The sequence below is a fragment of the Panthera tigris genome, chromosome A2 (genome assembly GCF_018350195.1).
Source record: "Panthera tigris isolate Pti1 chromosome A2, P.tigris_Pti1_mat1.1, whole genome shotgun sequence".
Classification (NCBI taxonomy): domain Eukaryota; kingdom Metazoa; phylum Chordata; class Mammalia; order Carnivora; family Felidae; genus Panthera; species Panthera tigris.
In genome coordinates, this window is record NC_056661.1 from 44594427 (window position 1) to 44617170 (window position 22744).

Here is a 22744-nt window from a genome sequence, read left to right on the forward strand (position 1 = left end):
TGAGGAGGACAGGTGGATGACTTATTCAAAGGGCCCAACAACTTAATGGCCATGCTTTTTACCTTGTCTTAGGAAAGCCAAGAAAATGTTTTTCCTCCTCTTTTGATAAACCTGTGAATTCAAGTCAATGGCATTTTCTGCTGCCATTTATCCCTTCACAGAGTTTTTGCTTTGTGTTTGCCCAAATCAGTGTGCATGCCATTTTACCTTATGACAGAATGACACAGAAAAGGCAGAATGCCCAATAATTAGATGCAAATTTTATGCTTGTCATTTTGAAAGGTTATGAATCCCCCTTTTATACAGTTCTCTATAGAGGATTACTTTAGGACAAAATATCCTTTCTGTACATCAATATGCTGGTAATTCTAAAAAAGAACAACTTTGTAATTTGAAAAAATTAGTAACAAGTGCAGCATATAATGAATACATTTATCCCTTCTGCTCTCTATTGAAAGGAAATAAACTTTCACTTATTTCCTCCTGAACCAAAGTTTGAAGACATAAATATTGACAAAATAGATTTCCTCCCTTCCTAAGAAATGACTCCATTATTCTCCTCCAGTATATTTCTAGGTACAAGTGGACCATTTCTACTGTTATCCAAAAAACAAACTAGAGGGAACTGATGGTACTATGAAGAACATTCAATTAAATCTGAAAATCAGGATTCTTGTTAGAGCCCCATCATTGAGTATCTGTGCGACTTTTCATAAGCCATTTAATCCCTAAAAAACTTTGGTTCCTCATGTCAAAAATGGGGTGGCCTAAAAATCTCAAGTTACATTTGATGGTACTGTTCTTATCCAACATATCAGAATCTCATTTGTTACTTGTTGGTGGTGATGCATAGAGAGTAATTGCAAGTGTATATCATGATGTCATGGCGCCCCTGAGCAATTAGCTCTTCTCTTATAATATACCAGGTTCAAATGCTTGACTTGCAACCTATTGTAAGTGAATTGTCTCTAATCTGCTCTTCCTCCATCATCAAGTGAGGAGGAATATAGCATCAGTCAGTAGGGTTGTTGGTGGGGTGAGACAGGGCCTGGCAAGTGTTTTTACTTTACATGCAGCCTGGCCTCATTATGCCAAATAATAGTAGTTATTATTGCCATTATTCTACATGTCTCTGTATAGCAGACATGGGGCCAGGGTTGGGGGGGGGGAGGGGTTTATCTTTAGAGGAAGAGAAAGTAGAAGTTAATTTGTAGTCTCCTAAGCATCTTTTTTCCAAAGCTGAGGACATCTCTGCCTAAGTTGAGTGATTATGCTTATTTTCCCATCTCTAGCAGGACTACTGGATTTAGTCAGACAAGGACATAGGACACAGTCTGGTTTGGGTTTTCATTTCAATCAAAATGACAGTGCCCCACCAAAGAGACTCATACACTGGAACCCAATGCCTGCCATGAACTGCAACTCAATTTTGCCTCCTCCCCAGCTTCCTCAGGGACATCATGACAACCTTGTATCCTAAGCAACTATATGCAAAATAACTAAAGTACTTACACACCAGAAAGAGCAGCATACTAAATTCAAATTTAGTGGATCTTTCCTGTTAGAAATATGTTGTCAGAGTTTTGCTTGAACAGCTCCCAGATTACTCCCTTTCACGCTTCCTAGTATGTATGTATATTGACGCATTCACTCTGTGTTGAATTGAAAACCTGAAGCATTTAAGGAAAGACAGACATGGGGTATTTCAGCTGCTAAAGAGACAGGTGCAAAGAATCATGAATATTACTTGAGGAGCCACAGTGCATGTAACATGAAAGTACCACCTGCAGGTGTTACGTGTTCAGGCAACTCAATATCAGGGAAGGAAGTGGGGAACCTACGGTGTCATTGCGGAGATAATAAAACCAGCAAGTTACCCCAGAAGGCCTTAAAACAGATGGTTTCCAAGAAAATGCAAAATTACAACTGAGTGTAGAAGAGCCAACCGTGGTCATACTTTTGTTTTGTTGAGAATGAAGATACTTTGGTTCTGGGAGGCTTAGCGACATAACCAGGGAAAGAATTAATTGTTTCTCCCAGTCACAGAGAAGCTTGGACAAATCTGGATTTTCTTAATACATAATAAGCAAAACATCAGGAGCCAGAGCAGGTTTGTTACAATCATTTACACCTCCTATTGCAAAGAAGAATTTATCCCCATGGACAGACATAATGGGAAACACTCTGCTCACCCACGCCAGAAAAGACAGGCATTTCCAACATTTGATTTAAGAGCCAAACAAATACTCTGTTTCCTTGGTTAAAAGTTCCAGTAGCCACCGGGTGCTTGAAACATCCTACTGTGGCTGCTGCCATTCTCTTAATTTTTCTTTCTTAAATGGTGGCTCATGATTGTGGATCACCTGCATCTAAATAAGCTGAGATGCATAATTCAAATGTCTGTGCCCTACCTCCAGGTCTATCTAATCAGAATTTTGGGGGGAAGGCACATGTAAGCTCTGCATTAATTTTAACTGGCTCCCTAAGAGAGCCTTTTTGCACATGAAGAACACATAAAAGCACATTATAAACATTAACACTGTTTTAGGTTAATTATCTCTTTAAAAGGCCACCATTAAAGTATATGAATTTCAGCTAGAAGCTACACATCTGGGGAATAGATTAATATATTGTTATATATATATATTTTTTTCCCAACAGGTAATAATGTCCTGTGATGGGGAAGGACATGGGAAAGACATGTCTTATGGGGCTTGTCATAAGTAATCAAAGTGACACAGGTTAAAGGAGCAGACTTTTAGGGAGCATTTGATCACAGGAGTGACCAGGTTGAGATAGAAGCATGAACAAGAACAGTAGCTCCAAAGGGAAGATCTTTGCCTGCCATATTGCTGAGGGCCTATTCGTGTGCATTTACACACACATACATTTGGAGAGTGGCTGAAAGGAAATTGAAAGAAGAAAAGGAAGAGCAAAGGACATTAATTAACCCACGGATTAAACGATGTGTACTTTCTACGAATATAGTTTCGATTAAGAGTCACTTAGCTTCAGCTGTTAAAAGCCAACTCAAATTTGATTAAATAAAAGCAATAACTGGCTCACATAGCTGGGAATCTTAGGGATAAAGCTTGCTTAGAACAGAACTGGTTCCAAAGCTCAAGTGATGTCATCAAAACTCAGCCTCCATTCTTTGGTTTCTTATTAGCTTCCTTCTGGTGCGTTAGTTCATTCTCTTTCTTTTTTTTTTAAATTCTCCATGTGGAGGCCTTTGAAAACTCTAGGCTTTCTCCCTCCAAGCAATCCCAGACTCTAAAAAACTTTTTTTCCCCCTAGTAGTTTTATGAAAAGGCTTGAAATAGAATCTTATTATCCAAACTTGCATCATATACTTGGGAATCAGTTTTCTAAGAAAATGGAATATTAATTGGCCAGGCCTGAGTTACCTCCTGCTCCTAACTTGGATACAAGATTTTAGTCTACCCAAACCACTTAGGCTACTAGGGCACTTGGGTCACCAAAGAAAAAGTGGAATGCCCTTACCTTGAAGAGAAGTGATGAATTCTGAGTAAGCAAAAACCATAGATATCTACTGTATACTTATGTTAAGAGGGAAATAGCATTTAGTGAATTAGTGTTACAGATATCTTATTCCAACTTCTTTAGCCAAAACCAATCTGTTACATACATATGTTTTTATATCTTCTTATTTGCCATCATTAGTAAATAATAACTCATCCCCAGCTGAGTCTGGGTCAGCACTCCATAATCTAACAAACTTATAATTCTGTAGAGATATTCACACTAAGGCTATCATGTCATATCCCTTAAGTTCAGTTTTTGCCCCCAAATTAGTTATAGAATATTTGCATTTGTTGAAAATTTATCTTTATTTTCATAACTGGAACTTGTTGTCACAGTTACCCATTTACTTATATGTAAAGGAGTAATGAATCCATTGTTTCTGAAATGCATCAGGATTTGGGGTCAGGGTCAGGAGTAGGTTGGAGTAGGTTGTGCTGACCCATTTCCCCTTGTTGATCTTTGCCACTCCTACAAATGCTTCCTTCAGCAATGCAGAATTTTTCTCCCAAAAGAGACCACTTTTATCTCCTAACACTTCCCCAGATCACCACCATTTCTAAGAGCTGGCGTTACATACAATTAGGTCCTCATTATGTGTGACACAATGTATAATGGCAGCAGCACTATTCTGTTAAGCAGGAAACAAAGAAAGAGTAGGAGAAGAGTTCACTTCTCGTTTGGATTTTCTTTCACTTTCTGCCTTCAAACATGTACCAGCTGTCAGCAGACTTCTCTGTTCCTTCCTGTTTAAAATGCTCGTGTGAGGAGGTTAAAAGAAGGAAGGTGGAAGAAAGGACAGATGAAAGAAGCATCTTATCCTTTAAGCAGGCATGGCTGTCTCCTCTTGTATTTGTTTTGCCTCTATTCTATTCAACTGAGCAAGCAAATGGAACCAAGCGGAGTACTTATTCAATAAAAATACTGTGTGTTGGATAGTTTCACACATAGGCACTTGTGTGCCGTCTTTGAACATCCCTTGCTATTTATGTTATAAAGACTAACAACGCTAAATTGTATTTGTAATGATAGTTTGACAGCTGTCCAGTCATCATTTCTACAATCAGTAATTCATTTTAAAGGAATTTTCACATTCAAGAAAGTCAGAGTATTTCATTTGTTTCTGATTTTCCTTAGGTTATTTCCCCTACATTTTGTGAGTAATTTCAATCCACAGAGATGTTGCTGACCTTACAGTTTCTCGGCCAAAATGAATTTCCACAATCATTAGAAAGGTTAGAGGAGAAGGCTCCCAGCTAGCAGGATGCATTGGACCCTGTGTGTGCTCTTCCTGGACCATTCTAGTGGCAAAATGAATAATGTATCTCCCCATTGATGCAAGTGTTGAGAGGGAGAGAGTGAAATATGAGCATGACTCTGGGAACACACCCATCAAACCAGCATAGCAGAAGAAGTACCTCTTCTTTGTCCTTGGTGAGGTGGCTTTGGTCTGTAATCCAGTAAGGCAACATGTTCCCACTGATTGCCCACATAGAGAGCATTTATGCTCTTGATTGGTCAAGGGCTCTACAGGATGCAGAGTAAAAGGTACAGCATGGCACAGCCACTTTGGTTTGCATCAGGATGCTTCTGTGCATGTATAATGTAATAAACTATCTATCCTCCAGATGTGACCCAGATGTAACTCCCATCTAAAGCCATGGGCTCATGTCCTGAGCTTTTACTCAAACCTTTATGTTCCCTACTAGGTATCCTAGAGTTTACTTCTCAAATTGAGATTATTGTCATTTAAGTGTTTGTGCCCAAGACCAGGTGTTTAATCAAAAGTCTCTTTCGATGTCCTGGGAAGATTGACCCTCTATCATAGTCTGAGATTCTTGACTGTTATGGCAGAACTTCATATCTGCCATTAAGATTAAGGGCCTGAACAACCCTCAGGTGCAACACCTGGAAATTCCAGGGCAATTACAAGTAGAATTGAATCTGGTATTTTTAGTTTTCTACGATGAAATCATAGTATTGCATTTTTGTCCTTTCCCAGCAGAGTTGAGTCAGAGTTTGCAAGACTTGAAAAATATTTCCAGCACAAGAGAAGTGCATTGACCTAAGGGCTTTGCTGGAGAAATGTGGCCTTTTACCCCATCCTACATGGAAACTACAGAGTGATCTAGCACACAGAACAAAACTCTGCAGGGTTGTTTTTCTTCATTGGTATCCTTAATTGGTTTAGGGCTGAAAGTCATCTGTGCTCAATTTATAATGTACAGTACTAGTTTTCAAACCGTAGAGTGCACAATAATGAACAGCAGTACTGGGCTCTGATAATAAAAATCCAGTAAGTTTGGCAGGGGCTCAAAAATCTGCCTTTCATCAACACCACCGGGTAAGGTGATATTGATGCAGGAGGTTTCTAGAACATACTTTGAGGAATAAATTTACGCGTAGTTTGATTTTTTTTTTTTTGCAAACTTGCCTTCTATGAAATATTTATCTGAAGATCACACCTGCTGTCTGATATGGCTCAGCCCTTTAATGCCTTTCCTATCTATATTGGCTACCATTTAGGCTGGTTTACAGATGTCCTATTTTAAAAAGATCTACAGTTAGCATTAGTGGATTCTTCCAATCTGTACCCTACCCACCGGCTTGCTCCTTTATGCATGTTATCTTTTGCTGCTGACCTTTCACATGGAATGGGGATTTTGCTCTACACTTGCTCCACTATACTTGAACCATGGGCCTCTGCCTTGCTTCCTGAAGTATACCATCACTTGAGATTCAGTCTTATTTTCCTCTTCTCAGTCTCAGAAAACCTAGGCCACCTCCATCCATTCCAATTTCTTTTTCAAGTTTGGCTTCTGATAGCCTGAGAAACATTCTGCTTGCTTGCCTGGGAGAGAAGTTTGGGGACATGTCAAAATGGGCCAAATTAATAAAGAAATTAAAAAGAAAAAAAAGTAAGATCGTTGATGTTTCAATGCTGCAGATAAAATGAGCAGTACCTCACTGTGGAAATGTGTTTTATTATTGTATTTCTTAGAGGATTATTTTATTTTTTAGGTAAAAATCATTTTTGTTTCTGTTACAGATATAGTACCTTTTTTACCCTGTGACCTGGGAAAATACATTCAGGATTAAATAATCTCTTTAAAGTTCTGTGATATTCTATGCATCTCTTTCAATACTCCAAACATTTTAAAAATCGCCCTGACACTGCATTTTGTTTCTGGAACACTTACAGGAGGCAGCAAGAAGAAATTGGCTGACAAACATTGATTTTGTCTCCCCCTAAAAAAATAGATTTTAAAAAGAAAAGAATAAATGAGGAAAGGAGTTTGAGACTCACTTGTTGAGAACAGTGTTTTCTAATAACTTTCAGTATTTGATGAACAAAGGGACAGAAGGGTTAAGGGTAGTCTGACCTTTAACTTAAATACATTTGTGGTCACGAAAGTTGTACTCTTTCTGAAAACCTATAGGTTTCCCACTCTTTGTTGAAACATGAAAGGGGGTTTTCCTTAGCTTAGGTCTTCTCTGTTCTCTTTGCAAATACACGGTTTACTCAGATATTGGTGCATGAGAATTTCTGTGTTAAACTTTCGGGAATGTAAGTAGTGTTGTGGAAGTATCCAATTGACCAATTGGCAGATAGTCTCCAAAGAAGGGAGAACCAGAAAATCATGATGTACCAGTGTTGGCATCTTCACTAAATCCCCTAGGCTGGCCCTGAGATCAGTGATCTGAAATCTGAAAGACTGTGTCTGGGCTGTTGGCAACCTGGCTTCCCTCTCTTTCTCTTCACCATGGTTTTCAAGAATTTCAAGAAAAGTAATTGCCTACTGCTCCTCTTAGAGATTCCTGATAATAATGTGAGTCCATTCCCCTAACTTCTTCAAGCTGGGTGAGTCACTAGGGTGAGTTTTCACCCTTTGGGGAATCCACAAGTGAAAACATCAATCTGAACATCCTGTCACATAAATAAGATGAGATTCATTTCTTATAAACAAAGGGTAGTAGTTACAGCAGGAATATAATGTGTATCAAGTAAGGATAAGTTATCACCATAGGACAGTGGATTATTAGGTCACCTGAGCATACCTTTTCCTTGTCACATCAGTCCCTCTTCTTTGTCACATAGAGCCCTTGGAAGCGTTCTCATAATTAGCTGTTGGCATTCAACTATATGGGTCTTTCTAAGGAAGTTTCAGTTTAGTTTCAACTTGAGTCCCATACTTTGACAAATCCACCCATTTCCTTGTGTGGGTCAGTTTTATCGGTTTCTGTTCCTGTCTTCGTGCCTCTTAGCTGCTAGTCCAAACATGTGCTAGAAGTCCTTCTCTATATGCTACAAGCAAAGATGTGTTGGTTTGACTTTGCCAGACAGAGAATGTTTAGGAGTGTGTCTAAAGCCAGTGTTGGCTGATTTCTGCTCTTAGGAAATGGAGAGCTAGGAACAAAAGGATCTGTGTTAGTTTTGAATTTCTAGTGTGCAGAAGAATCACCCAGATTGAACTAGGTTAAAGGCAAATTCATGGACCCTGGATTTTTCTGATGAAGTCATTTTGGACTTGAGTCTAAAAACACAAGCTCTGTACTTGCTCTATACTTGCACATACACAATTAAAATGCAGGTGGTCCATGGTCTAACTTGGAGACATCTTGGCTTATTAAAACCTTGCCCTCTTGTCATTTTCTGAGATGCTCCTTTATCCTGAAAATCATGGCTTCCCCCTCCAATTACATAGAAAAACTTAATATGACAAAGGAAAAGGGAAACTTTATCTTATAGGTTTTACAAATGGCAGATGCAGAGTGCTTCGTATGTACCTTTAGACCTTTAAGACACTTGAAAGTCACTTTGTCACTACTACAAAAAGAACACACTTACTGATGTCTCCATCCATGTTTCATCTAAGAATGTCATTCTGAGGACTCTGTTTCACCCAGGTACCTTGAGGTTTGAGAGAAATGAAACAACCCTTTAACTCTTTCTTGTCAAAAATGTTGGTAACTCTAGGCTAAATGTTTTGTAGTTAGGATATGTCTTCCACATCTGCATTGCTCAACTTTCTAAAATCTCTCCCTCCATCTTTTTGAAATCATGTAGCTCATGCTTGAAAAGCTATGGATTTCCTTAGATGAGAACTAAAATGCTACTGTTGATTTACAGGCAGCAAGCTTGGTTAACCAAGAGAAAATAAAAACTTTGGATGTAGTGTGTTATTTATAGCGAATGCAAAAGCATCATTATTATCAATTCTTGTTACAAAATACACAGAAAAAATACCATTTTTGTTATTTAAATATGGCATGGATACATTGAGAAATAGTACAGATGTTAATCCACAGCCTCTCAGCTGCATCCTGGATAATCATTATTATGTTTCATTCTTATTTAGAATTACTAGTAATAGACTGTGTATTTCTGTATGAAATTCAAATCAGGGAACACCAATGAATTGAGATGATTGATAATATATATATACACACACACACACACACACACACACACAAACACATAATTTTGGAACTGGGACAACAATAGAAATATTTCTGTCTTAGAGAAAAATCCACGAAGCATGCTGCTATGTTAGCGATCTTGATGAGTAACATTTGTTACTTAAATAGACATGCCAAAAATTCACATAATTTTTTGTATCTGAATTGAACTAATCCTTGACCAGTGTTTAAATTTGTTTTGAAACTATTTATGTAATTGTGGAAAATCTGAAATGTAAATATCTGCAGTTTGAAGTTTCTGGCTTCAAACCACAAGTGTTAAAAAAAAAAGTCTGTTTGTGTACTTTCATTCTGTGCTTTTGAGTTCTTTGGCAGATCCTGTTTTCTTTGTGTAAGTCTCATTAACATGAGATTTTATACATGGAGTAAGGAGAGAGGATGGTGGAGGTAATATTATTCATGCCATCTTTGAATGCAAACTTCACATGTCTGTGCATGTAAGATATGGGACAATATTCAGGGATTATTTCCCATTCTTAAGTGTAGAAGCACTAACCTAGTCCAGTCCTATTATTTTAGAGATGAGAAAATTGAGGGCTAGAAAGACTAGGTGATGGAGAGATAAGTCATGGATTTAGTAGGTGACCCAAGGCATTGAATCTTAGCTCATGTTTTTTCTGAATTCATATCCTGCTTGGCTGTCCCCACTCCTCTATAGTAAAATAGAATTCTGTTTTGTCATCTTGTCTCCTTAAATTTTCTTCTGTCCCACCCTCAACATATGGATTCTTTTAAGTTTGGGTTGTAAGCCATACAAAAAATTACCTTACTTCCTGTCCTTCACCAAGATTCCCAGATCAGCTTTATTCTTTTTCCTCAGTCCTGATTCACCTACATGAATTTAGTGGCATCTTACCACCCGTCAACAAAGGCTGCTTCTAAAGTTTTTCTAGGATAGCAGTTGCAATTCACACTGTTAAAAATAATCACACCTTAGTGGGGAGTGGATTCTCAGCTACAGGGTGATATTCAGTATTACTTTACCTCATAGCCACTGGCCCTTCTATCTGGAAACTCATCAGGCAGTGCCTAAGTCAGCTGATTGAATAGATTAAAAAGTGAAAAGAAAATGACACTTAAATAGAACAAGTCCTTATTGATGATCTATTTACAAACTGCTATATCTGCTACATCAGAGCATACAAGAATGTGTAAGACATGGTTACACTCTCAAGGAGCTTACAGTTCAAAGCAGGAAAAAGAAAGCTACAAATACACTTGATAGAAAAAGATAAGCTTCCACAGGGAAATATAACTGAAGAATCATGTGGTGAAAGGAAGAAGATAAGGGTCTGGAAAAGCTTTGTAGGTTAACAATAAAAAAGCAAACAAACAAACTTGAACTAGATTTTGAAGAATGAAAATCACTTTCATGGGTATACGTGGGGAGATGCATTTTGACTAACATTTATTATATGTGTACTCTAGAAACATATGTAATCTACATACTGCTACTTAAAGTATGGTTTGTGGATTACCAGCATGAACTTTACTGCTGTTTTGTGATAAAGTAAGTTTCATACATCTAGTTACTGTTATTGAGAGAATGCATTTAGAAAAATTCCTACATCATTGTACGTCACTGAACTAATAATAATAATAATAATAATAGACTAATTTGGATGTTACTGAATTTGTGTGCTGAGTCACGTATGGTTCTAGATGTATGATACTTACACAGATATCCCCAGGTATGAGTCCATTGTAGGTTGGAAAAAACAAACAAACAAACAAACTGGTCATTTACCACAGAAAATTAGTTGTGACTCTACATTGTTCTTTACCTGCGTAGACAACTTAAGAAAATGTTATACGTATATTAGCAGTACAGAGCTGTGTGTCATTATTAAGGTATCTATGAAATCATCATTGCTTACTTCCAATTCTATTATCCATTAAAGAGCAGAGAAATTTTAACTTTGTGACATTAGACCAGATGACAGGCACAAAAGAGATATATTAGGAACAAAATGTGACCAAAGTAAAAGGGTGAGCAAAAGACAGAAGGAACAGTAACTAAGAGGAGAGGAAAGGAAATGCCATGCAGTTTTCTGGAAGTAGTTAGTAAAAATAAGTTATCAGAATGAAATAGAGTCTCTGTCTCTGCTTCACAATATTCCACAAAGGATTAGTCTGCAATGGGAAACTTCATCTAAAGGCTGAAAGTATATCAGTTATGTATTACTATTTTTTTTTTTGTTATTTTATCTTTCTTGTTTTCATTTTGTACTTGGTTCCTGTTATTGTTCCTCTTTGGAAGATGTTCTTTTCATTTTTGGACATTTTCTCCTCTCATTTCAGATGACTACACACTGCACGGCCCTGTTTTTATTCAGGAACCAAGTCATGTAATGTTCCCTTTGAATTCTGAGGAGAAAAAGGTGAAGCTCAATTGTGAAGTTAAAGGGAATCCAAAGCCGCATATCAGGTTTGTTGTTTTAAATCTTATGTTTCCATGCATACCATTTCTATTATTAAAATTGACCCGTACTTCTAATTACATAAAGATCTTTTAGACAAGCATCATAGGCTGTCCTGAAATACTAAAGAATTGATTGTGTTCTTGAAAAGTTGAGTGCCCAACTTCTGTTTCTGGCTATACCAGGAATTGAATATCCTATCTGACCCCCTCACTAAAAGCCTAAATATTCCTTAACGTATTTTTTTTAAACATGTCTCAACAAACTGGTAAGAAAGTAAGAAATACTCAGAAGTAAAGAAATAAGTAGGTTTGGAACCCAGAGAAGAAAACTGACCCCCACAAGCAGTTTTCACCTTGATGAATTATGTGAGGGAGCTTTGGATTTTGCAGTTTCACAGGGGATCACAAGACAAAGCCTAAAGTCGACTGAGCAGAGAGTGGAACATGAGAAAACCTCCCAGAATAGGCCTGGAACCCAAAGGCTATATACTGAAATAAGCTTGCCTCCCCAAAGAACTGTAAAGCAAAAGTAACTGCCTATTTCAAATTTTGGTGCTAAGTGACCTTTAAAGGTTTAGTTATTTATTTTGAGAGGGAGAGAGAGAGACCGAACAGGAGAGCAGGATAGGAACAGAGAGAGAGGGAGACAGAATTCCAGGCAGGCTCCCCAAAGGGCTCAAATCCAGGAAACGTGAGATCATGACCTGAGCTGAAATCAAGGGTTGGCCTCTCAACCAACTAAACGACTCAGGCAACCCTGCTGCTAAGTGTTTTTTTTTTTTGTTGTTGTTGTTGTTGTTTTTAAATTTTTTTATTTTGTTTATTTATTTTGAGAGAGAGAGAGAGTAAGAGAACAAGTTGGGGAGGGGCAGAGAGAGGAAGACACAGAATCTGAAGCAGACTCCAGGCTCTGAGCCGTCAGTGCAGAGCCTGGTGTGGGGCTCGAACTCATGAGTGTGAGATCATGACCTGAGCTGAAGTCTGATGCTTAACTGACTTAGTCACCCAGGCACCCTTGCTAAGTGGTTTTAATAGAAGATGAGACACAGCTGAAAGGAGAATTAGTAAATTGCATGATCTATCTGAAGAAATCATCCAAAGGCAGCAGAAAGGAGTAAAAAGATGCAAAGGGAGAGAGGCAGAGAGAGAGAGAGAGAGAGAGAAGAAACGAGGGAGGTGGGGGAGAGAAAGTGTAAGTGAAAGAGCAAAAGGGATTAATAGGAAATATTTACATAGTTTAATCACAGTTCCATAAAGAAAAGCAAGGGAGAATGAGGCAGAAGCAATATTTTAAGAGAAGGTTAAGAATTTTCCAAAGTTAATTAAAAATTCCAAGCTTTCAGGGCTTGGAGTGAGCCTGGCTGGCTCAATCGGTGGAGCATGTGACTGTTGATGTTGGGGTTGTGAGTTCTAGCCCCATGTTGGGTGTGGAGATTACTTAAAAATAAAATCTTAAAAAAATATCCCAAGCTATAGATTTAGGAAGACAAATGAATTTCAAGGAGTTCAAATGAAAATAACGCCTCATCTAGAATTATTATAGTGAAACAGCCAAACACCCAAATCAAAGATGATCATAAAAATAGTTAAGTTGATAATATAGACAACCTTCAAGTAGATGGCAGACCAGACTTCTCAATAGCAACAAAAAACCAAGATGGAAGAAAATATGCTGAAAGAAATTAACTGTCAAATTTCTGTGTAGCAGAAATACTTTCTTAAAAAGACAACAAAGCAAATATGTGTTCAGGCATTCAGAAAGTAAAGTTTGACTCCAGCAGACACACTCGCTAAAGAAAATTCTAAAAGATAGAATTAAAGCAAAATGAAAATGATACCAGAGTACCAGAGATACAAGAACTAAAGATAGGTAAAGCAAGTGGTGAAGATTCGTCTTTCTACATCAAATCAATTGCAGTTACACTAAACAATAAAAAATAATTTTAAAAAGCACTGTCTTGTGGAGTTAAAAAAAAGAAAAATTAAAATCATAGCAACAATAGAAATAAGTTTTAAAAAGATAAACTGCACAATGGATGTATCTACATGGCTAAAAAAAATAAAATTTGACCCCACCCTAATGGCATACACAAATTTCAGGTGAATGGAAGACCTGCATGGGACATGGACTTTTAAAAGAAGATAGGCATTCATATCTGTGACTTTGGAGGCAAAGAAGTATTTCTCAAATATGACAGGAAAAGCACAAATCTTAAAAGAAAATATTTAACCTCATTAACATTAAGAACTTCTGTTCAACAGAAATACTGAGATGAGTAAAATTTCAAGCTTCCAACTGGGAGAAGATATTTTTAATACATGTCATTGGCAAAGAAGTAATATCCAAAAATATATTTTAAATCCCCACAACTCAAAAAGTAAAAAAAAAAATTAAAAAATTAAAAAAACCAAGTAGCCTAGTAGAAACATTACCAAAAGACTTGATTATGTACTTCTAAGAAAAGGAATATCAAATATCCATTAAATATGTAGAAAGATTATCTGTGCCATTAGTGAGCAGAAATAGACAAATTAAAACTAAAATGACACACTCTTCCAAGTCTACCGGATTAACAGAAATTTAGAAGATTAAATTCAACATCGTACAGATAGATTAAACCTAGTATGTTCATACAAGGTATCCCCAAGCAGTAGTGAAAATGATAAATTATGGCTGCAGAGTGATGGATCACAGGAATGTAATTTTGAACAAACAAAGCAAGTCACAGAAGAATAGAATATAATTCCATATTCATAAAGTTCAAAAGCAGGTCAGCTAGAGCACTTGTTTAAGGATACCAATATACTTAATAAAATCATAAAGAAAATCAAGGGAATGAGAAAGTCAAAATTAGAAGTTATAATTAACCATTCAGAGGGAAATGACTAGAATCTAAATGGAAACAGGAGACTTTAAAAGTAATAATACTACTTTTCTTACACACAGATCTTTATTGCCTCATGGTGTTTTATAATTGGAGCAGATGAAATTTTCTTCTGTCCAAGGTTCTTCTAGCTGCACTAAAACTTAAATTTACACGAGGCAGATTAACATAAGATAATCAAATATAGTCACATGTGTATGAGGAATCCACACACATATGAAATTCCAGACAGGCAAAATGTGGTATATATGTCATTCTGAAGTAGAAGCAGGTAGGAGTCTGGGACTTCAAAGAGAAAGAATGAAATACACAGAAATATTAAAAAAAAAAAAAAAAGTAAATGTTGGGTGAATAAGTGTTTGCCGGGCCATATAGAAACAGTAACTCTATATATCTTATAAATAGGATTTTGCCTCTATTCACATTTAATGACAATAACTTTAATAACCAAAATATAATAGTGTGTAAAAACAAAAATAATATATAACATAGTTAGAACAGGAAGAGATTAGAGTCATTAAGGATCCAGAGAAGTGGGATTTGAACTGTGATGCTGAGCTTGCAAAGTGGCACAGGGCAAAGGACATCTTATACAAGGTAAAGGATGGCAGTATTAGCATAGTGGAAATTATTTTAGAATTTGTGTGCCCATTCATTCATTCATTCATCAAATATATCATCATGCATCAAACCACCCAGTGGTTTTCAAACTATGAATTTTAGGTACACGGAACTGGTTCAGCAATTAACCAGGGTGAGTAATTGCAGAACTTCTACTCAGGAGTCCACCATAGCAGCTCTCCTTTGAATGAGGGTATGGACTAGGAGTCTGAAAAGTATGTGGTCCAGGAAAGGTATTTCAACCACTCTATTAAGCAACGGCGATTTACCAAATGCCATCCTAGGTTTAGGATATTCAAAGATTAATAGACTGCATGTTCAAGTAGTATGCTTTTTGGAGGACTGCCTCATAGTAGGACTGCTATGCTGCAAATACTGTGCTGTCAGTGCTATAAAGGATGTCCAAGTTCCAGGGCATCCTGGAGGGAAGAAAGTCTACTTCAGGATGGAAGGTGGAAGGTTTTAGTGTAAGTTTCACAGAAAAGGAGACATTTAACTGTATCTAGAGGGTAAATATTATTTTGCTGTGTGGATATTTTGCCATAGGAGGTGCATTACTGAAATTAAAACCAAAAAAAGACCTCTCTAATGAACATGTAATTTATCATTCAAAACCAGGATAATTTTGAGAGTGAACACCACTGTTAATAATTATTCTAGGACAGCAGGTATAAAACCAGCACTATCCTTGGGCAAACCATAATATGTACTTATTCTCCCTATAATATGTTGAATTCAAGGTTTAATCAGATATTTTAAGATGTGTTATATAGTAAACAATAAATGCAAGAAGGAAAGGTTTCTACATACATAAATGATGAGTTAAATGGACCCATGCTTTAGTACATAGCCAAGTGTAAGTTCAGATGTTAGCCTTAAATGAAAACAAATTTTGCAGCAGAATTTGGCAAGTTGTTGCTTTGTTTTTCCTCCAAACTGTGACCTTTAATTAACATTGTTTTTGTAACATTGTGTTTCAAGATATAGGGGCCTGCTTTGTTATTTAAAACAAGCAGTGGAACAGAAACCTATTATGTTTTTAAAGATTGCCAGAAAAAGCAGAGAAGGAAACTTTTAATCAAATGCACCAGCAATTGGTTGCAGTGGACTGGGTTTTCCTTTATACATTTGGCAGTTTCTCTGTAACATAATAGCCAGTTGCTACCTGGGAGCTAAAAACTCCCTCTTGTTGAAGGAAAGAGCAAGAGAAAAAATGGAGTGATGGGATATTTTCAAACATCAGTCTGGGTAAACTTTTTCAGTGCTCTGGCTGACTTTGAGGGGGAAGAACAAATAGGAGAAATTCAAGGTGAATTCTCCGTGGGGATCTTCAGCATTCGGTTTTTCCTCAAACACCACAACTGACCTCTCTTCTTTGTATTATTCCCTCAACTGAGCCTTCTCTTTTCATTGTTTCCTGCCCCTCGATTTTGAAAGGATTGACCCAGACCCAGAAAAATTTAAGAAGTTTTGACTTGTGCCAACTTTCCTTGTATTAAAGTTTCTTAAGGACTTGTGACATTACTTACTGCACTCAGCTTCCCTTTCCAGACAGAAGGGACGTTCAAGTACTTGGTTGGAGTACTTTTGCTGTGAGGTTTGTATTTGATTTAGTTTGTAGACAAAAAAATTTAAGTCAGAAAGGTCTTGCCCTTTCTTCCATGCCAAGTTGAAACCATGAACAAAGGAAGAGGGGTTTACTACAACAAATTCCATAGATACCTTCCCAGAAAAGTTGGGAAAATTGTACCTTCCAGAATGTCAGTGGGCACAACCGGACTCTGGAGAGAGTTAAGTTGTGGCTCCGAAATGATTCAGAAATCAGTTTACATGACTTACTAATTTATCCTGACCCTAGAGAAAATCTCCCTTTGCTCCATATGGGCATTTTCTTTATAAAGATTCTTCAAACATTGAAGATAAACTGATTTTTCAAGAGTGTTCTAGTATGGAATAGGATAAGGAATTCAAAGCAATCCACATTCAGTGGGAATGAACATTGACTGCATTGCAATAAAACTGGGTAGAGTGCTTTGTAATCTAGTCTCAACTGCATTTCCCAGCAAGCACTTTATTTTCTAAATAATCCCTTTTCCTTTGCTATTTGTATGTAAAAGCAGGCAATAAAGTAGATTAAAGGACTTTCTGCAGAGCATTTAGGTTGAGATGACTAGTGTAGACAAACCTACAGAGGTGTTCTCATTATTCCTACAACCACTTTTCTAAAAAGGCTCACATGGTCCATTTCTAAATTCCACATTCTGCTTGCAGCTCACATTATATTGCAATTTCCTCTTTGAGTTCTTAGATTTGTCATATTAAATTGCTCAACTATCATTTGAAGTGAGAGTTATAGCCAAGACGTGATCAGCTGACTCAAAAAAAAAAAAAATGTCTAGGGCAGGCAGTCATTTCTAGAGATTCATGTGCAGATAGACCTGCTAAAATATAATGCAGCTGTTCTCTTTTTATTGCTTATTACTTTCATGTCTGTGTCAGAACACAGAAAGAATTACTGTCAAGCTTAAAAACAATGTCTTTTTCTAATACCCATCTTCTTATAAACAAACACGTAAAGAGCTATGTCCAATTTTGTGATTCTGACCTACCTTTCCTGCCCCTCATGTTTCTCAATTTTACAATTCAAAGACATGGATGTGAACACACGTACACCACCATGCTGTGATGGGCTACAATGCTCATAAATTGTGTATGCTCAAAGCTAAAATATATCATAAAGAAGTACAATATTTAGTCAAGTTCCACAGGCATTTATTGAGGAGAGTGTCAAGGTCTAGGTTGCTAAGGGGACAATACAAAAGTGATGTAGGCAAATTATCTTTGGTGAAGGCAAATTCCTAACTGATGAAGCAGAGAGAATCCTATAGGAGACTGTGGAAAACTTTATTGAATATTGAATGAATATTGACTATGAATATGACTCTGAATATTGACTATGAATATTGAAAAAGACTTCAATGGAAAAGGTGATTTAAAATTGACCCTGGGGTATCTGGGTGGCTCAGTCAGTTAAGCATCTTACTCTTGCTTACCCTTGATCTCAGGGTTCATGGGTTCAAGCCCCACATCGTGGGCTCTATGCTGACAGTGCGGAGCCTGCTTAGGACCCTTTCTCTCCCTTTTTGCCCCTCCTGCTCTCTCTGTCTCTCTCTCTCTCTCTCTCTCTCTCCCTCCCTCCCTCCCTCCCTCCCTCCAAAATAAATAAGTGAACTTAAAAAAAATAAAAATAGAACAAAATAGAATTGACCTTGAAGTGTGAAAGAGCTCTTGACACAGAGAAAAGGATCATCTTTAAACTTCTGCTTTTTTTGACACCAAATATCCAAAATCGTGAAACAAACTGGATTGTATGGTTTCATATGAATCCTTTTACATTCATTGTACACACCAGCCATAGTACTCCAGAATATTGTGAGAAGATACACAATGAGTATGTAGGTATACATACACATTTTAAATGACTTTTTGTTTGTTTTTTACTGATTGAAGGAAATAAAAATGAAAGTCTCTCATTCTTTAATCTTGTTACGGTTTTTTATCAATTTCCTTTGTGCTGCAGTGCTTTCTTATTTTTTGGTCTCCCCATGGGAATGCTTCTGTGGGACTCTTGATATTTTAGAAGCTTCAACCATGGCATATTTTCACTACCTGGTATTTTTGTAGAATTTGGGAGGGAGGGGGAAAAGAAACATAAGATACATAGTCAGTGAATTGTATTAGCTCAAAAGTTCCAAAGTATTCAAAGGAAGGCAATTTGATTAAAATAAGCTCTCTTTGGAATGTTACTGGCTGTGGGGAAAAAAAAAAAAAAAAAGAAGGAAAGAAAGTAGATCTTGTTAGTAAAGCTTGGCTGTTTAAATGTGCACATCCCAGGAAAATTTATTTATAGGGCCAAACAATATCATCAGATACAATAGATGATTGAAGTAAATAAACAGAAGAACAACACAGCTCTCTTTACCTCTGTTACCTAATGACCTGATCTGCAGTTTACTGGGATGGTTGATTGATATTTGAGTGCCATTGACTAAGAAGATCTTCAAAGTGATCCATGATAAGACTAGTTTGGCCCCTAAGACAGCTCTAGATCAATAGAGTTCCTCTGCTTTGCAGTCAGCCATTTCAGTCATATTAAGGACCAAATCAAAGCATCTCTGCAGCAATTTCATCAAATACTCAGCAATCTACCTGTAAGTGGTATATTCTGTCATCTGTAGAGACCCATTTAAAGAATAACTACAAAGTAGAAAAAAGGGCTTTTTCCGAGGAGCCCTATTTGAAGAAAGTTGTACAAGATGCTATGGGGATTTTAAAATAAAGTGTGTGTAGAATCAAGTAGCCACAAAAGCAAGTGTTAAAATTTTAATACCATTGCTTACTATAAAAGGCATGCTCTTTCCATAGCACTTAAGTTGTCACCATTGCTGGGTAGAGCATTTCTAACTTCTTTTTCTACCATGGTTAAAAAAAGTCACAGATGGTATTTCATGCTATTTATATAGTTTTTATATGTTTTAAATGATTCAGAAATATTGATTAATATTACAAGGCTTTATCTACTGGCATTTTTATGCTATAGGTGGAAATTAAATGGAACAGATGTTGACATTGGTGTGGATTTCCGCTACAGTGTTGTTGAAGGCAGCTTGTTGATCAATAACCCCAATAAAACCCAAGATGCTGGAACGTACCAGTGCATAGCAACAAACTCATTTGGAACAATTGTTAGCAGAGAAGCAAAGCTTCAGTTTGCTTGTAAGTAGCAATTACATTGTGTGCAAATGTTACTCTGAATTTTTATACCATTAAGCCTTTAAAACAGTTTCTTTTAAAAACCAAATAGATTTTAATTTGTTGTATGATCTTTACCTTTTCTTCATATTTGGGAAATACCTTGTTTATAGGATAAATTGTAAATCTAAGTGGAAAGATGTATTCTGCTTTTATAAGGATTAAGACTGATTATATGATAGTTTGTTAGAGGATTCTCTGTACATATATAAATTCACACGCACACAAATTTATATACGTATAAATTTACATACACAACAAAATAACACACATAGATACACACACATTATAGAGTGTGTATAAGCAAGCAATTGAACTGCCAGTAATAGTCATTTTGAGAAATGTTTAACCATAAAGTTTAGAGTTGCAACAAATTTTGCTAGTCTATTAATCCTATAATTCTCCTTTTTTTTTCTTATTTTATAGATTAGGAAAATTTTTAAAACAACTATAACAACAACAGTAAGCAGAGGCAAAGTGTTAACTTTTATACTATACCTTTTATATTTCCAGCTTAGAACATTTAAAAAACAAATTGCCATCTCATAAGACCATCATCTAATAAAAGTTCATGAGCATATGAAAGAAAGTGGAATTTAGAAATAGTAAGTTGAAAATAAAATCCACAGGGAAGAGCAGTGAGTACACATTTGAGTATAGATGCCTTTGAGGATTGATGTGCAGTTACATTTTTAAGGGTTTATGTATTTGCATATGATTATATATTTCCAGTATAAAATCCCAACTCATACAGCAGTGCATTAATGTCAAAGGTTTCATAATTACAAAGTCTGTTGGCAGTAACACTGTAGAATATTCTCATTAACAAAATCCTCTCTGGGAACTCAACATCAAATATATCTAATATTCAGTGCTTAATCTATTATTGCCGTCACGTGGCATTTTTGCTAGTTGAGAAATGAATTTTCTGAGTATTAGGTATATATAGGATTCCAAGATTATTTTGTTGGTGAATATCTCCTGATATCTTCCAAATATCCTTAGGTGTACAGAATAATAGAAGGATTATATGTCTGATTGAATGCTATAGAACCAAAATGTTTATTTCTCCTGGTCTAATGCAAGTCTATACTTATTTTTTTAGGAATAACAAGTGAATTCTGTTGGATTTATTTAAAAAAAATAAACACAGACTCATTGATTCTAAGAGTAAGGAGATCTCTACACTCAATTAAACTTGTACTTCTTTGATTTTTGGATTCCATAATATAAGAAAATTTTTAAGATAGCAATAGTAACAACAAAAATTAGAGGTTGACATAGAACTGCCAACTCTTGATTTTCTAATTTATGACATTTAAAAAATAAATCACCAACTCTTAAGGCTATCCTTTTGTAAAAGTACAGGCATTTCTATTACCAGAACTATCTAAAAAACAGAATATCATATTTGAGAGTGGTCATTTAATTAGATTCCTTTAGCCTAGGAGAAAGCTCTATCACTCATTTTGTGGGTGACTGAGTTGGCCTGAGGACCAGGGTTTGGAGTCCACCTTACTTATCCCACTTAATATATAATGTAGGTATCCTGCCACCATCAAAATCTGTGACTGAGCCTTAAAAATTCTAAAACTAGAGAGCTCACCTATTCATCACAAAGCATCCTGATCCATGGTAGACTGCTCTAGTTATTCAGAAGTATAAAAACAAACGCAGCATCTCTTTCATAAAATTTTAACTAAATGTCTAAATTTCCATCACTCTCACTCCCCATGCTTACTGTGTGATCCTGGTTAGGCTTCAAATATGTGAAAATACAATCATGTCCCTTCTTTCCTAATTGTTGTCTTCTCCAGGCACTTAATCTACAACCATCTTCTTCATATCACATCCATTTTTGTTAATTTATCTATCAATTTATGACCATATAGAAATGTATCTAATTCTACGCATGTGCCTTGACCTTTGCAGAAGACAGTGGGAGCAGTAGTATCCCACAATGTGAACTTCTTTTTCAATGAATGCAGCTGACATTGATATTCATCTTTTCTTAAAGCCCCAGTCTCACATCTTAACCTTACATGAACATACAGTCATGTAAAATCTGAGAATTGATTTTTTATGAATGCCTATTAATCTCTAGCTACCCAACCATGTTATTTTATTAACCTAAACTCAGAATATTATATTTACCCCTATTAAATTCACCTTCTGAGTGGTGACCCTTTGTTCCCTTACAGTTGAAATTGTTTTAAATCTTTTTTTTAATCTGACATATTGATTGTCCTCCTACTTTAATGTCAGCAGAAAATTTGATAAGCATGTGTACGTTCAAATAATTGATATAACATGTTGACCAGGACAGGGCAGCATGCCAATACAAAATTTCCACTAAGATGAGATTGAACTTTTAAATCAATATTCTTTGCATACTCTTGTTCAATTAGCTACACATTTTCCCAAACATACTATAATTGAACCCCAGTTTTTCCTATGTGTTCTTAAAGCGGTGAGAATCTTTGCCACATGCCTTGGTGAAATCAAGATGTATTATTTCTTCAGCACCCCCTCCTACCTGGTCTCTGTGCATCTTCTCTAGATCTTCTTTAACCGTTTATCATAAAACAGGCAAAGTAATCTTTTAAACATGCAAATGAGATCATTCCACTTTGCTGTTTTATGCCTTCTACTGCACTTAGAATAAATCTCAAATTCATTACCATGGTCTCATTTTAATTTCTTGAAAATGAGAAACTATCTTTTGCACCCGAGCCTTGATACTTTCTTTTTTTTCCCACTTTTTATTTATTTGAGAGAGAAACAGAGAGAGAGAGGGAGAGAGGGGCAGACAGGGAGAGACATCCCAAGCAGTCTCCAGGCTTACAGCAGAGCCTGACACAGGGCTCAATCCCACAGCCTCAGGATCATGACCTGAGCCAAAACCAAGAGTCTGTCCACTTAACCGACTGAGCAACCTAGGCACTCCAAAGCCTTGATGCTTTCATTGCCCCTGTCTGAT

General features: G+C 36.5%; 1 protein-coding gene across 6 annotated transcripts in view; it reads left to right on the top strand.

Annotated features, from left to right (window-relative positions):
• CNTN4 (contactin 4) overlaps positions 1–22744 on the top strand; it is an 893176-nt gene that overhangs the window by 576544 nt on the left and 293888 nt on the right. For all 6 annotated transcript variants that reach the window (XM_042979430.1, XM_042979433.1, XM_042979434.1 and 3 more), the window contains 2 exons: positions 11326–11452; positions 19553–19728. In XM_042979430.1, coding sequence (XP_042835364.1) covers positions 11326–11452; positions 19553–19728 — 303 coding nt within the window. The remainder of the gene's footprint in view (positions 1–11325; positions 11453–19552; positions 19729–22744) is intronic.